General features: G+C 48.4%; 1 protein-coding gene across 6 annotated transcripts in view; it reads right to left on the bottom strand.

Annotated features, from left to right (window-relative positions):
- CPEB1 (cytoplasmic polyadenylation element binding protein 1) overlaps window positions 1–13,809 on the bottom strand; it is a 76,096-nt gene that overhangs the window by 35,495 nt on the left and 26,792 nt on the right. For all 6 annotated transcript variants that reach the window (XM_067556012.1, XM_067556013.1, XM_067556014.1 and 3 more), the window contains one exon: window positions 5,766–5,954. In XM_067556012.1, coding sequence (XP_067412113.1) covers window positions 5,766–5,954 — 189 coding nt within the window. The remainder of the gene's footprint in view (window positions 1–5,765; window positions 5,955–13,809) is intronic.

Below are 13,809 nucleotides of genomic sequence, written 5' to 3'. Positions count from 1 at the left end.
TCTGCAGCAGCTGCTACCTCTAGTAGAGGCTCTCCCCAGGCAAGACCGCAGCGTCAGGAGCCAAGGATGCTCCTTAGATAGGCAAAGCCTCTTTCACCCTCTCAAAGGCTGATTGTCTCCTTTACAACGCATTGCAAGCCCCATTTCCTGGGAGTGAGTGGTTTCCTGACCCCTTGGGAAAGGGGAACAGGCATGAAGCAGCAGTGTGATTGCAAGAGAAAACTCCTTGCTGTTGCAAAACAAAAGCTGCATTTTTGCCTAGTCTGCTGTGTCTGGTATAATGGAGCCCTGAACCTGACTGGGGCCAGTACACCACTGCAACAAAGAATATCTGCAAGCGCCAGTCCCACAGGATGCACAAGGTGACACCAGTACAGTGTATTGCCAGAAATTCCTTTTCAGGCTCACACAGTCAGTACCTGGCAGAGGCTGTATGCAGATTTAGGGAAAGTCTCAGATTAGAGTGCCCCAGTTCCAGCTCATCAGTGCTCAAGCACTGACGCTGCAGGAAACCACATCAGCAATAATAATTTTAGACTGATTGTTAACTTTTTGCACTTCCACACTCCCAGCCAGCTCCCTGTCCATTTATACAGCTGAGTCACTGCTAGAAACTTCCAAACCGTTGTGTGCTGCCAACACAACACAGCTCACTGTCTGGCAGCGCCTGCCCCTCCCAGCCAGGGGCTGGAGACAGACAGACAACCCAATGCCGAGCCCAGTGCGTCTGCAATCAGGATTTCCTGCCATGGAACACCCTGGGCTCAGTGCTGAAATGTCAGCTGCAGCACCAAGGAATGACCCGGGGCAGCCAGCTGAGAATCAATATCTGCATCAACGTAGTGCTAGAGATTACGGACAGGCACTAGACCAGCTGTTCACATGCTACTCTCTGCCTTTGCTACACAAGGCATGGCCAGGCAAGACCATCTGACCATGCCTGCTGGCCCCTCCGAAGACTTGGGCTGATTCCTCAAGCTGGAAGACATCCCCCCCACCCCTACCCCACACACAAAGAAGCTATTTCACAAGGCACTTCACAATGTTCCAGGCCAAGTCTGAACTATGCCCCCAAAGCTCTTCATTGTAGCTCCATGGTCCTCGGCAAGGAGGGAGGAGACTCTGCAGATGTGGAAGGTGCAGACAAGCAATGGAACAGCTGCCCACTGATGCCAACATTTCACTTCTCTAGCCAAGCATATGCCACAGCCACAGCTCTCACAGCAAGGCAAGCAATGGTCACCCAGCTCAAGTGTCATTTCTCCTGTCCTGCCACTTCATTTCCCATTTCCCTTTACTTGGGGCTGGAGGCACAGCAGTTCAGCTGTGTGCTAGCTCCGTTCTCATAGTTTGTGTGGGGAGAATGTCACAACTGCAGTGCATGAGGAACTCAAACATGCTGCGCTACAAAGAGTTGTGAGTAGTGCAGTACCTTATTTGAGCAGGACATGTGTCCTAGAGACACCAAAATAGGGCAAGTGATCAGGAAGGGTTTGCAGGGAGGTCACTGGAGCACCCGACTAGTTTGCAGTTGAATTGTCTATTGATTCAGAGGCCATTTTGCTCTGGACAATCTGAATCCCTTATGAAGTCCCCAGTGGAGTTGTGGATTTATATTGCATGAACTTCCAATTTTTTTGTTGTTTCCTCAAAAAATGGAAAAGGTACACAAAAAGGACAACTAAAATGATTAGGGGTATGGAAAAGCTTCCATATGAGGAGAGATAAGACTGACTTTTCAGCTTGGAAAGAACACAAGGGGGGATATGATAGAGATCTATGAAATCATGACCGGGGATGAAGAAAGTAAATTAGGAAGTGTTATTTACTCCTTCTCATAACACAAACTAGAGGTTACCAAACGAAATAGGCATCAGGTTTAAAATGAACAAAAGGAAGTATTTCTTCACAACGTTCAGTTAACCTGTGGAACTTCTTGCCAGAGGATGTTGTGAACAGACTAATGGGGTTCAAAAAAGAACTAGAGACGTTAATGAAGGATAGCTCCATCAATGGCTATTAGCCAGGACAGACAGGGATTGCTGTTTGCCAGAGGCTGGGAACAGGCGACGGGATGGATCACTTGATTACCTGTTCCATTCATTCCCTCTGAAGCACCTGGCATTGGCTGCAGTGTGAAGACAGGATACCGGGCTACATGGACGATTGGTCTGACCCAGCATGGCTGTTGTGTAATTCAGTTTTAAGCCTACCCCAGTGCAATGAACCATGCCATTTTATCCCACCAACTAGCAGAGCACTGCCATGCAAATATCAGTAGTTCGTGAGAACACAGACTGTCAAAAGGGCCTGGCAGGAAACTGGCTGAGAAAAAGATATCTGAAACTTATGTGGGGCCCAGAGAATCAGTAGAGGCGGTCACTTAGGTCCCGTGCAGATACAGAATTTGTATCTGCAAACGTGGTCCGCAGATATCCACAGATCTGCAGGGCTCTAGCGGCCGCACAAAACTGCTCTGCACTGCCGTTGTGCATTATGCCTTGTACGTGCTGTCATCATAAATGCTAGGAAGTATGGCCAGACATGGGTGTTGCTGGCTTGGTTACAACTGTGCTGTTCACAGGGCCTTAGTTAAGCTTCCATAATCCAGATTCAGAGCCCAGTAGCCCATCAGATACCCCCAAAAACAATTGTGTGCTATTAATTCTCCGAGGCTGCTGCTCCATCCATTTCAGTTTAAGAACTCAGATTTCCCCCATCACCAGTTTGAAGGGCTGGCCCAGTGATGGAAAACTCAGCTATCAGCTCTCTATTCCCAGCTTCACTGGCAAGGGCAAGACATTAGCAAAGGTAGGACAACACTGGGCACAACTGCTGCCTGGGAAGAACTGCAGAGGGTGGCAGGAATTCAAGCCTATTGGAGCTCCAGTGTTGCCTAAGATGATCCTCAAGTTCTTTCCAGGGGTCTGTGCATAAGCCCATTTAAATACCCATTGCTCCCTTCCCTAGGTGGCTACATTGCTTCTGCCAGAGTCACTTGAAGCCCACCCCCAGCCACGGGAGGAAGCCACAGAGATGCACTTGCAACCTCAAGAGGCCTGCTCCAGATACCATGCAGATCAATTTTGCAGCATCTGAAGTGACATTCAGTGCTGCTCTTTGGCAGACCATGACCCATTGCCACAATAAAGTGACAGGCACTGTGGGAAGGGAGATATGCTCCTGTGACACTCCGTGTCTGAAGACACCACCCCAAAACCCCATATTCTCCAATGCCATGTAATAGGTGCTGTACAAAGCATGCCTTGTTTGGTATAGTTTTAAAAGTCTTGATCTGCCAAACATTCATATTTTGTTGGATTGTATGTGCTACCATTGTGTATGAAGTTATGAAATACTGTGGTGAATGCTACTAGAACATGTTATGAGGTGGAAACCACCTCAAATCAGCTTTTCAGGTACAACAATGAAGCAGCCAGATACGCTAATGGATCAGCAAGGAAAGAATCCACTATCAGGGATTGCTTACAGTGATGGCTTCGCTGTAAAACACACGTTTGCAATTGGGTGGCTTGACCAATGGGAAGCAGTTGCCATGTCGCAAGCTGAAACAGGACTATGAAAGGAGGACTGAGACATCATCAAGGGGCTCCACTCTCTACAACTGAACACTTGAAGGATTGTCTGGAAGACAAAAGGACTTTGAAAGGGGGGGAGGGGAGTCCCAGGCAGGGAAGGCTGCCCAGTCTGCGTTTAAGAAACTGCTTGCACCAGCTAATAAGGGTGAGACATTGCTAATTCAAGAGCATGTTAAGTGTGTAGAATTTAGACTGCGACCTTATGTTTATTTAATTTAGTAACTTTAATCTCTTTACACTTGCCACTTATAGTCACTTTATATATTGTTCTGTAGTTAAACTTGTTTAATGTCTTATCTCAATCAGGGTGGCTGAGTGAAGTGTTTAGACAAACTGCTCAGTAACAAAAGCTGGTGCACATTCCTTCCACTTTGAAGGAAAGGCAGACTGGATAATAGTCTCTACTGGTCAGGCTTTTTGAGCACAGCAGATTGTGGTCCTGGGCTGAGGAGCCAGCTGGAGTTTCGCGAGTGGCTGGAAAGCATTCATTGAACGAAGTTGGGTGTCTGGCATCACCTGCTGTCGGTTGGGTGACAATAGGGGCTGGAGAGGCTGAGTCACCAGCCAGACTGAGGTGGAGGGCTCACTCTGAGCTAAATAGTCAAGGGCACCCAGCAGTTCCACAGCTCCTAGGCTATAGCCCAGGGGTTCTGCAGACCATCACATTCCCACAATAACGAGAGCTTTGGTGTGATGCTGGCCAGCAGAGCAGCCTCCAACACTTTACATCACTGCTATCCCTCCCTGAGCAGGGGTCCCTTCCATTCCTCCAGTACCACAGCAGAGTGACCATCCCCAATGAAGAGTGAGCACTGACACTGCAACCCACTTTTCTATCAGCTCCTGCTACATACCCGGGGCCTCCTATGTCACCCACATCAATGCTCAGAAATGCAATAGCCTTTTAACAAAGCAGCATGTTGCTTCTATAAAAAGGAAGAGTTTCTGTAGCAACCAGGCTGAACTTGTGCAAACTCTGCTGAAGCAGGAGATATTTCCTTGGACTGATACCTCAGCGAATGTACCACCATCTGTGAGAGGGTTCTTTGCAAATGTTTATAATATAGACCTGGGAAACGAGTCCCCAGCCTCCTCCTGGCACGCTGCACGACCAGAGCACAAGGGTGCCACTAAATCACTGGTCCAGAAAGCTGAGGGGTACAGCCCTGCTCCTCACTTCAATTTCCAGAGAGCAAATGGGGCTTCTAGAAGAGTTCTGAGCACTGCCTAGATACAAAATGCTGGGTGTTCTGAGCTAGATCCCAGCTGAAAGAGCGAATAGAATCTGGAGGGGGATGGGCAAAACCGTAAGCCAATACTTTGAAACCATGCCCTCACTCTGCTAGTGGGGAGTTTTTTTTGTTTTTTTTTTAAACTTACAGCTCAAGAGCCATTCCCCAGAACATCTCCAAAGCAAGCTACTGCGTTTAACCGTCAAGCACCAGGACATTTTATTTTAGTTTGAGAATGAGACAGTCCTTCCTAACTCTTCTGTAGATCTGGGAACCTTGTGGCTGAGTTAGAGTATGTGGAGCTCAGTCCACACCCCCACCACACCCCATATGCAGAGTGTAGGCAGCAGATCCAGTCAGTGCAATACCATAAGCTTGTGTGCTACAGCGATGTTTGTCATGGTCTTGGGGGCCAGGCACTGGGTCCGTCTGCAAGCATGCAGCCCCCTCCCTGTAGAGGGGCAGCTTTCTGCCAGCATGCTCTAGATTTATCTCGCATGGAGTGAGTTTAAAATGCCACTTCTAGCCTGAACTCTGCTGCAGTGTGGATGTTTAACCCCCATCTCCAAATATTATCCTAACCCACTTGGAAGGAAGGTAACAGGAGATTTTTTTTTTTTTTTTAAATAAAGCCTCCTGCCTATCAGACTGTCAATCCCTCCTCACACAGTGCAGGATCAACTCCGAGAAGCCAGGGTGAGTAACTATTCCAGTCTTCACTGGTGAAACAGGAAATGTAACAGAACATTAAACACCAGAACCCCCCCTGAACTCAGCACAACTACGTTACAGTCGGAGCATTTATCAGCCTAAGAAACCCCTCAGTCAGTAACTGCTCCCATAACGACCACCACTTTCACTTTTCTGGGCAGTAGCTTCACTTTTAAAAAAGCAATCGACAACTGTTGCTGCGTGTCAGCAGAGAGCAACTCACCAGACTGGGTGCTGCTCTGCGCTGCAGTATCCGAGTCCTGGGTGCTCCACGGTCTGTCCCACCCCGTCAGGTTGAGGGACTGCAGGCCAAGGCACAGGTCGTTTGTGTCCGGGAGGCCACGGGGAGACTCTTGCGCAGAGTTGGGGAAAAGCATCCTGCTTGCTGCTGCTCCTTCAGAGTCCTGGAAGTCTGCTCAGGTGGAACAAAAACACACGCTGAAGAGTTCAGGGATTTTTTAAGGAGGAGTTTTCCAAAGCTTCAAGCCTCAAGACAGGCACTGCCCTGTGGTGAAGCTGCTGACAGATTAAACCAGTGCACCCCAAAGGGGAAGACTGCCGTATGTCCAGGAACCAGCCCCCTCCTGCCTCTGCCCCCCCGCACCTTCCTATCCCGTCTGCATTACTGACTGGGCCAGCATGTGACCAGGCTGCTGATGCTTACTGTGCTGATGGTGACGTCACTCAGCCATGCAATATAACCGCATCATTTATTACAAAATAAAGGTAGAGAGGGCAGATTCCCCTGGAAGACAAGACAGCATGCAGAAAGGAAAAGGTGCAGGTCTGGTAAATCAAGGGAAGCAGACAGCACACAAGCAGCAAGCTACAGCACAGCCGACAGAACAGCTGAAGAGAGACTCAAGCCAGCAATCCTCAGCGACTACAGCAGCAGCGACAGCTCAGACCTACTAGTTTAGTGCTCTCCAGCTCTCCTGTCCCTGCCCCTCCCCCTCCCCCCACAAACCCAAAAACACTTTAGTCCTGGACAGACTCCAGCTGCTGGCTCCAGCCCCAATTCAGCCACCCAACGCAAAGCTTCACAATTCTGCTAGCATAATCTATTTGCTTCAACTTGGCCACTGAGCCTCCCTGACTCTGCATTGTTTACTATTGAATAACATGGATAACCTTCAAAAAACCCTCGGCTATAGGAAAAGAAGTGCGTTATATTCAGGCCCGTCTGAGCATGCATGTCAGACTGGGAAAGAAGCTGGGCCAGGCAGAGCAGAATTCCCAATTCACATTTACAGATTGGAATCTTTATGGCTTACTGGCCTTCTACCCCGCACCATCCCCACTCACCCCACTGCCTCCATTCTGTGGCGGGTTTACAAGCCAGAACTATTAAAGATGCTGGTTTAGGTGTCTGTGCCAAAATGCTAGAGAAATGCACACAGTTCTGAGTGAGAATGCCAGTTTAATGCAGGATCCGGGGGCTGAGTAAGCCACAAGCTGCTCAGCTGCCTTACCCAAAAACTGAGTCATGCAGGGCATTTGTAAGACAGCTACCAGGCAGAAAGACAGCTGTTTCCTCCATGCTGCCCCCACAGTCCCCCCAGCACATGCCATCCAAGGAACTCCCTGGCCCACCCCCTCACTTCAGCAGGGGGCTGAAGTGACTCCTGCTTGCCACACTGGTCACGTGTAACTCTGGCCAGTCCAGCCATCACCACCAGTCTAGCATTCAGCCTTGTGGCCTCCCTTCCAGCCCCACAGCAAGATCTCAAGTGATTTACTGGTACATCACATGCCTAGCACAGCTCTAGAAGGGGACACCAGTTGTCAAATACCCAAAGCTAGATCCAATTACACTAGAAGACAGGCCCTATCTAAACCTAACTGGGATTTGGAAACACCGAAGTTTCCTATTACCTACAGGGAAGTCTAGAGCCTGCAGGCAAGGGATGATATGACTGCTAAAGCTGAGGCCACACCTGTTGGCAGCCAGCAGTCCATCTCACTGCCTCCACCATGCATTGCTGGTTTTTTGAGGCTGTTAGAGTAGTCCAACAGCCTCTAGCATGGACACAGATATAAGGGTGTAAAGGTACTAGCCCTGCCTACTAAGGGTGCCTGACACTTCCCATTATAAGGCCCTTTTCAGTTCTATAACTCTGCCAAATTGTAACCATTTGGGCTGAAGTCTTCCATGCCACGTGTCAACCTCTGCATAAATGTTCCTAAAAATCAGCTTAAGTGTTCAGTTGTTTCCAAGAGTGAGGCTAGGGTAAAAGCTGTTTTCCCCCCAGTGTTTTGAAATGCTCTAGTGTCCCCATGCTTTGGAGCAGGGACCTGGAATTTGGCAGTGGCAGCCTTTGAGTCAGGGATGTGCCTTTTTCCATCCCTTTGTAAGTCCACCCAAATTACAAGCCTCTGAACAATGGTAGTTTGCACATGCTCAGACACGTAATCAAACCCCTGAAGATGCTGGCCTCATGACATGCTCCAGCCCCTATGAGGACCAGGCTGACTGAGCACATCCCACTGGCCATGGGGTGAAGTGTGGCTCTCCCAGTAATTGCTGCTCCGGGCCAGGGCAGGGCTGGCCACTTGAATGGAGAGCAAGGAGCTCCTCTCTGTCCTCAATTACCCACCGCTGGCACCCAGGCAGAGATCAGATAGGGAGAGAGGAACCAGAAGCCGGGGAACTGAAGAAAAATTGGATGAGAAACTGGAGGGAGATGTGGAGTTAGTGAGGATGGGAACATGGTTGGGGGATAGAGATTAGGAACAACAGAGGGTGCGGGGGGGACTGGGAAGTGGCTGGGCAAGGAGACTGGGGTAGTTTGGAGGGGTGAGACACTTACAGGGTAAACGGATTGGGATGAGACGCCTGATGAGTGGAGATTAAGTGAGGAGAATGGAGCTAGGACCAAGCTGGGGTGGGGAAGAGACAGGACTACAGCGTGAAGGATGGGCACAAACGGGGTCAACTAGGAGGAACGGGCAGAAGAGCACTCTCCCCTCCAGGGCCTGGAATGGCATCCAAATTCCCAAGTCTCACCATTCCTCCGCTGGCAGCAAATAGCTGGCAAAGTGCCCCATCCCCCTCTTATGCTGGTCCACCCAGCGGAGGACACTACTGTTCAGTTACTGTTACCTCAACTGGCAGAGGTTTGTACAGGGATCCAAAGGATCCAGCCCCGCTTGTGATCCATGTGTGTCAATAGCTGCCACACAACCAAATTTGTTTAAAAGAAGAACTGAATGAAGTCCAGGTGATTACATGCAAAAGCTACGTTGCGATCATCAAGGTTGCAAAGTCAAGCACTCAGGAGTTCAGAAATGCCTGACTTCAGGTGCAGCCTTAATTTGGCCCCTTGCACGTACACATTATGACAGTCATTACGTTAACAGACCATTTTTCCACAGGACCCTGCCTGGAGTGCAGCTCTGGGGACAGGTCAGGGTTGTTAGTGAAGAAGCCTGTAGGATCCCTGCCTCAGCAGAGGAAGTGGGGTGGGTGTGCCGTGTATGAGGCAGGTGACTGCAGAAAGAGAAAGGGTCTCATGATTAAGGCAGTCAGTTGCATGCTCCAAGGAATTAGATTCTATCGCCGTTTCTTCCACAGAATTCCTGTGTTAAGCTGGGCAAGTTACTTAAAACCAAACTCTTCAGGGGTGCCCAATTTAAGACCTTGGGTTTGATTTACACAAGTGCTGACTGCTCTCAGCTGCAAATTACCTCAAACAGGAGCTCTGCTGTGAACATAATGAAGTGCTATAATAATGTTAAGGATTCTGAAAAAAACAAGTTGTGGGGTCTCAAACTGGGCACCCAAATTTAGTGGGTACTTCCAACCTTAACTTGTGCATCAGTTTGCTATTTGTGAAATGTGGATAGTACCACTCCCTCAACGCACAAAGATTTTGTGGAAAAATCATTGATGTTTGTGAAGCCTCAGATACTGAAGAGAAGAACCACAGACGAACCCATGAGGAAATAATTCTGTCTTCAAAGCAGGGTTTGAATAGTGCGCACGCAATAAGTAGTCTAGGATCACACGGAACTGTGAGGAGAAAAATGTTAAATGGCTGCTCGTTAGCTGAGCACTATCCATTCTGTGCACTAACGGAAACAGTGACCCTGTAGAAAAAGCTAGTATGTGATCACATAATTAAAGACCGAGGCACGTGCACAGAAGGCCTGAGGCAGCCTTAATTCTGCATTTCCTAACATTTAAGTGAATCATAGAATCAGAGTTGGAAGGGACCTCAGGAGGTATCTAGTCCAACCCCCTGCTCAAAGCAGGACTAACCTCCGCTAAATCATCCCAGCGAGGGCTTTGTCAAGCCGCACCTTAAAAACCTCTAAAGATGGAGATTCCACCACCTCCCTAGGTAACCCATTCCAGTGCTTCACCACCCTCCTCGTGAAAAACTTTTCCTAATGTCCAACCTAGACCTCCCCCACTGCAATTTGAGACCGTTGCTCCTTGTTCTGTCATCTGCCACCACTGAGAACAGCCTAGCCCCATCCTCCCTGGAACCCCCCTTCAGGTAGTTAAAGGCTGCTATCAAATCCCCCCTCATTCTTCTCTTCTGCAGACTAAACAAGCCTAATTCCCTCAGTCTCTCCTCATAAGTCTTGTGCTCCAGCCCCCTAGTCATTTTTGTTGCCCTCTGCTGGACTCTCCAATTTGTCCACATCCTTGTTGTAGTGGGGGGCCCAAAACTGGACACAATACTCCAAATGCGGCCTCACCAATGCTGAATAGAGGGGAATGATCACTTCCCGTGACCTGCTGGCAATGCTCCTACTAATGCAGCCCAATATGCTATTAGCCTTCTTGGCAACCAGGGCACACTGCTGACTCATATCCAGCTTCTTATCCACTGTAACCCCCAAGTCCTTTTCTGCAGAACTGCTGCCTAGCTCATCAGTCCCCAGTCTGTAGCTGTGTATGGGATTCTTCTGTCTAAAGTACAGGACTCTGCACTTGTCCTTGTTGAACCTCCGATTTCTTTTGGCCGAATCCTCCAATTTGTCTAGGTCCTTCTGTACCCTATCCCTACCTTCCAGGGTATCTACCACCCCCCCTAACTAGGGTCATCTGCAAACTTGCTGAAGGTGCACATCTACCCCATCCTCCAGATCATTAAAGATGTTGAACAAAACCGGCCCAGCACCGACCCCTGGGGCACTCCGCTTGTGACCGGCTGCCAGCTAGACATGGAGCCATTGATCACTACTTGTTGAGCCCTATGCTCCAGCCAGTTCTCTACGCGTTTTATAGTCCATTCATCCAACCCATACTTTAGCTTGCTGATAAGAATACTGTGAGAGACCATACCAAAAGCTTTGCTAAAGTCAAGGTATATCACACATCCACAGAGCCAGTCACCTCTTCATAGAAAGCAATCAGGTTGGTCAGGCATGACTTTCCCTTGGTGAATCCATGTTGACTGTTCCTGATCACCTTCCTCTCTTCCAAGTGCCTTAAAATGGATTCCTTGAGGACCTGCTCCATAATTTTTCCAGGGATTGAGGTGAGGCTGACCTGTCTGTAGTTCCCTGGATCCTCTTTCCTCCCTTTCTTGAAGATGGGCACTATATTTGCTTTTTTCCAATCATCAGGGACCTCCCCCAATTGCCACGAGCTTTCAAAGATAATAGCCAATGGCTCTGAAATCACATCAGCCAACTTCCTCAGCACCCTCGGGTGCATTGCATCTGGCCCCATGGACTTGTGTATGTCCAATCTTTCTAAATAGTCTTGGACCTGTTCCTTCAGCACTGCGGGATGTTCACCTCCTTCCCATTCTGTGTCACCCAGTGAAGCAGTCTGGGAGCTGACCTTGTCTGTGAAGACAAAGGCAAAAAAGGCATTGAGTACCTCAGCTTTCTCCACATCCTCTATCACTAAGTTGCCTCCCCCATTCTGTAAGGGGCCCACACTTTCCCTAATCTTCCTCTTGTTGGTAACATACCTGTAGAAACCCTTCTTGTTCCCCTTCACGTCCCTTGCTAGCTGCAACTCCAATTGTGCTTTGGCCTTCCTGATTTCATTCCTGCATGTTCGAGCAGCATTTTTATACTCCTCCCTTGTCATCTGATCAAGCTTCCACTTCTTGTAAGCTTCTTTTTTGTGTTTAAGTTCACCAAAGACTTCTTTGTTAAGCCAAGCTGGACGCCTACCGTATTTGCTATTTTCTGCACATCGGGATGGTTCGTTCCTGTGCCCTCAATAAGGTTTCTTTAAAATACAGCCAGCTCTCTTGGATTCCTTTCCCCCTCATATCAGCTCCCTGAGGGAGTCAAAGTCCGCTTTTCTGAAGTCCATGGTCCGTATCCTGCTGTTCTCCTTTCTTCCTTTTGTCAGGATCCTGAACTCGACCATCTCGTGGTCACTGCTGCCTAGGTTGCCACCCACTTCTACTTCCCATACCAAATCTTCCCTGTTTGTGAGCAGCAGGTCAAGAGATGCACAGCCCCTAGTTGGTTGCTCCAGCACTTGCACCAGGAAGTTGTCTGCAACACTCTCCAAAAGCTTCCTGGATTGTCTGTGCTCTGCTGTATTGCTCTTCCAGCAGATGTCAGGATGATTGAAGTCCCCCATGAGAATCAGGTCCTGTGAACTGGAAACTTTCCTTAGTTGACTGAAAAAAGCCTAGTCTACCTCATCCTCCTGGTCTGGTGGTCTGTAACAGACACCCACCACGATATCACCCTTATTGTTCTTGCTTCTAAGCTTAACCCAGAGACTCAACTGGCTTATCTCCAGTTTCATACTGGAGCTCAGAGCAATCGTAGAGCTCTTACATACAGTGCAACTCCTCCACCCTTTCGCCCCTGCCTGTCCTTCCTGAACAGTTTATACCCACCCATGACAGTGCTCCAGTTGTGTGAGTTACTCCACCAAGTCTCAGTTATTCCAATCATGCTATAGTTTGACTGTGCCAGGACTTCCAATTCCTCCTGCTTGTTTCCCAGGCTTCTTGCATTTGTGTATAGGCACTTGAGGAAGTAGGGCAATCGGCTAGTTATCTCAGTATGAATCAGGAGGCCTCCCCTTCTGCATCCTCCTCCTCCTGCTGCTTCCTTGTGGTGTCCCACTTCCCCACTTACCTTCGGGCTTAGGTCTCCGCCCCCCATCAAACCTAGTTTAAAGCCCTCCTCACTAGGTTAGCCAGCCTGTCCGCAAAGACACTCTTCATTAGGTGAATCCCATCTCTTCCTAGTAATCCTTCTTCCTGGAACATTCCATGATCGAAGAATCCACAGCACTCTCTCCGACGCTACCTGCGTAACCACGCATTTACTTCCGCAATGAGACGGTCCCTACCTGGACCTTTTCCTTCAACAGGAAGGATGGATGAGACCACCACTTGAGCTTCAAACTCCTTTATCCTTCTTCCCAGAGCCACATGGTCCGCAGTGATCCGCTCAAGATCATTCTTGGCAGTGTCATTGGTGCCCACGTGGAGAAGTAGTGCTTCCCTTTGCAAGCTGCATGATCCCCTAATGTAGTTTGCACACAGTACTAGCACAGTTTATTGAGCTTCCTGTACAGGAGCAAGCTTCGCCAAGATCAGCACTTTTATTATGTTCTACCTACATCCACACTAGGATGTGGCACTACTTTAGCTGTAGTAGGATAGTTAGAGGTACAACTTTTTTCAGACGAGGCATGACAGCCCATCTTTAACACTGCATTATGGCAGAGTTTAAAGGCACAGTGTTCAGGCAATTCAGTTAGTTCCCATAGCAACCATAACTCAGCCCTCATGATTATGCAACGTTTCTACATATGTCGTTTATGGACGTTCCATAGCCCATGTCTGTAGGACCTATCTTTCTACTTAGGACTTGTACTTTAAAACCACCACAGTGACTAACTTGCCCTGACATCCAAGTGTAATAGAAGGAAAGAAGGTGCTATGCATTACAGAGCACATTCAAATCAGACTCTGCACTCTGGGCTCATAGGGAGTGGACTGAAGAACACCCTACAGACCAGTGATTCTCAAGCTGGGGTACATATAGGCTTTCCAGTGGGTACGTCAACTGATCTAGATATTTGCCTAGTTTTACACCAGGCTACATAAAAAGCACTAGCAAAATCAGTATAAGCTGAAATTTCATACGACTTGTTTATACTATACACTGAAATGTGAAGTACAATATTTATATTCCAATTGATTTTATAATTGTTTGATAAAAATGAGAAAGCATGCAATTTTTCAGCAATAGTGTGATGACATTTTTATGTCTGATTTTGTAAGCAAGTAGTTTAAGTGAGGTGAAACTTGGGGGTACGCAAG

The sequence above is a fragment of the Emydura macquarii genome, unplaced genomic scaffold, assembly GCF_026122565.2.
Source record: "Emydura macquarii macquarii isolate MOO-44397 ecotype Brisbane River unplaced genomic scaffold, CSIRO-AGI_Emac_v2 contig_1644, whole genome shotgun sequence".
Lineage (NCBI taxonomy): Eukaryota > Metazoa > Chordata > Testudines > Chelidae > Emydura > Emydura macquarii.
Note: the sequence above shows the minus strand (reverse complement) of the source record. Positions and strands in the feature narration are given on the sequence as shown.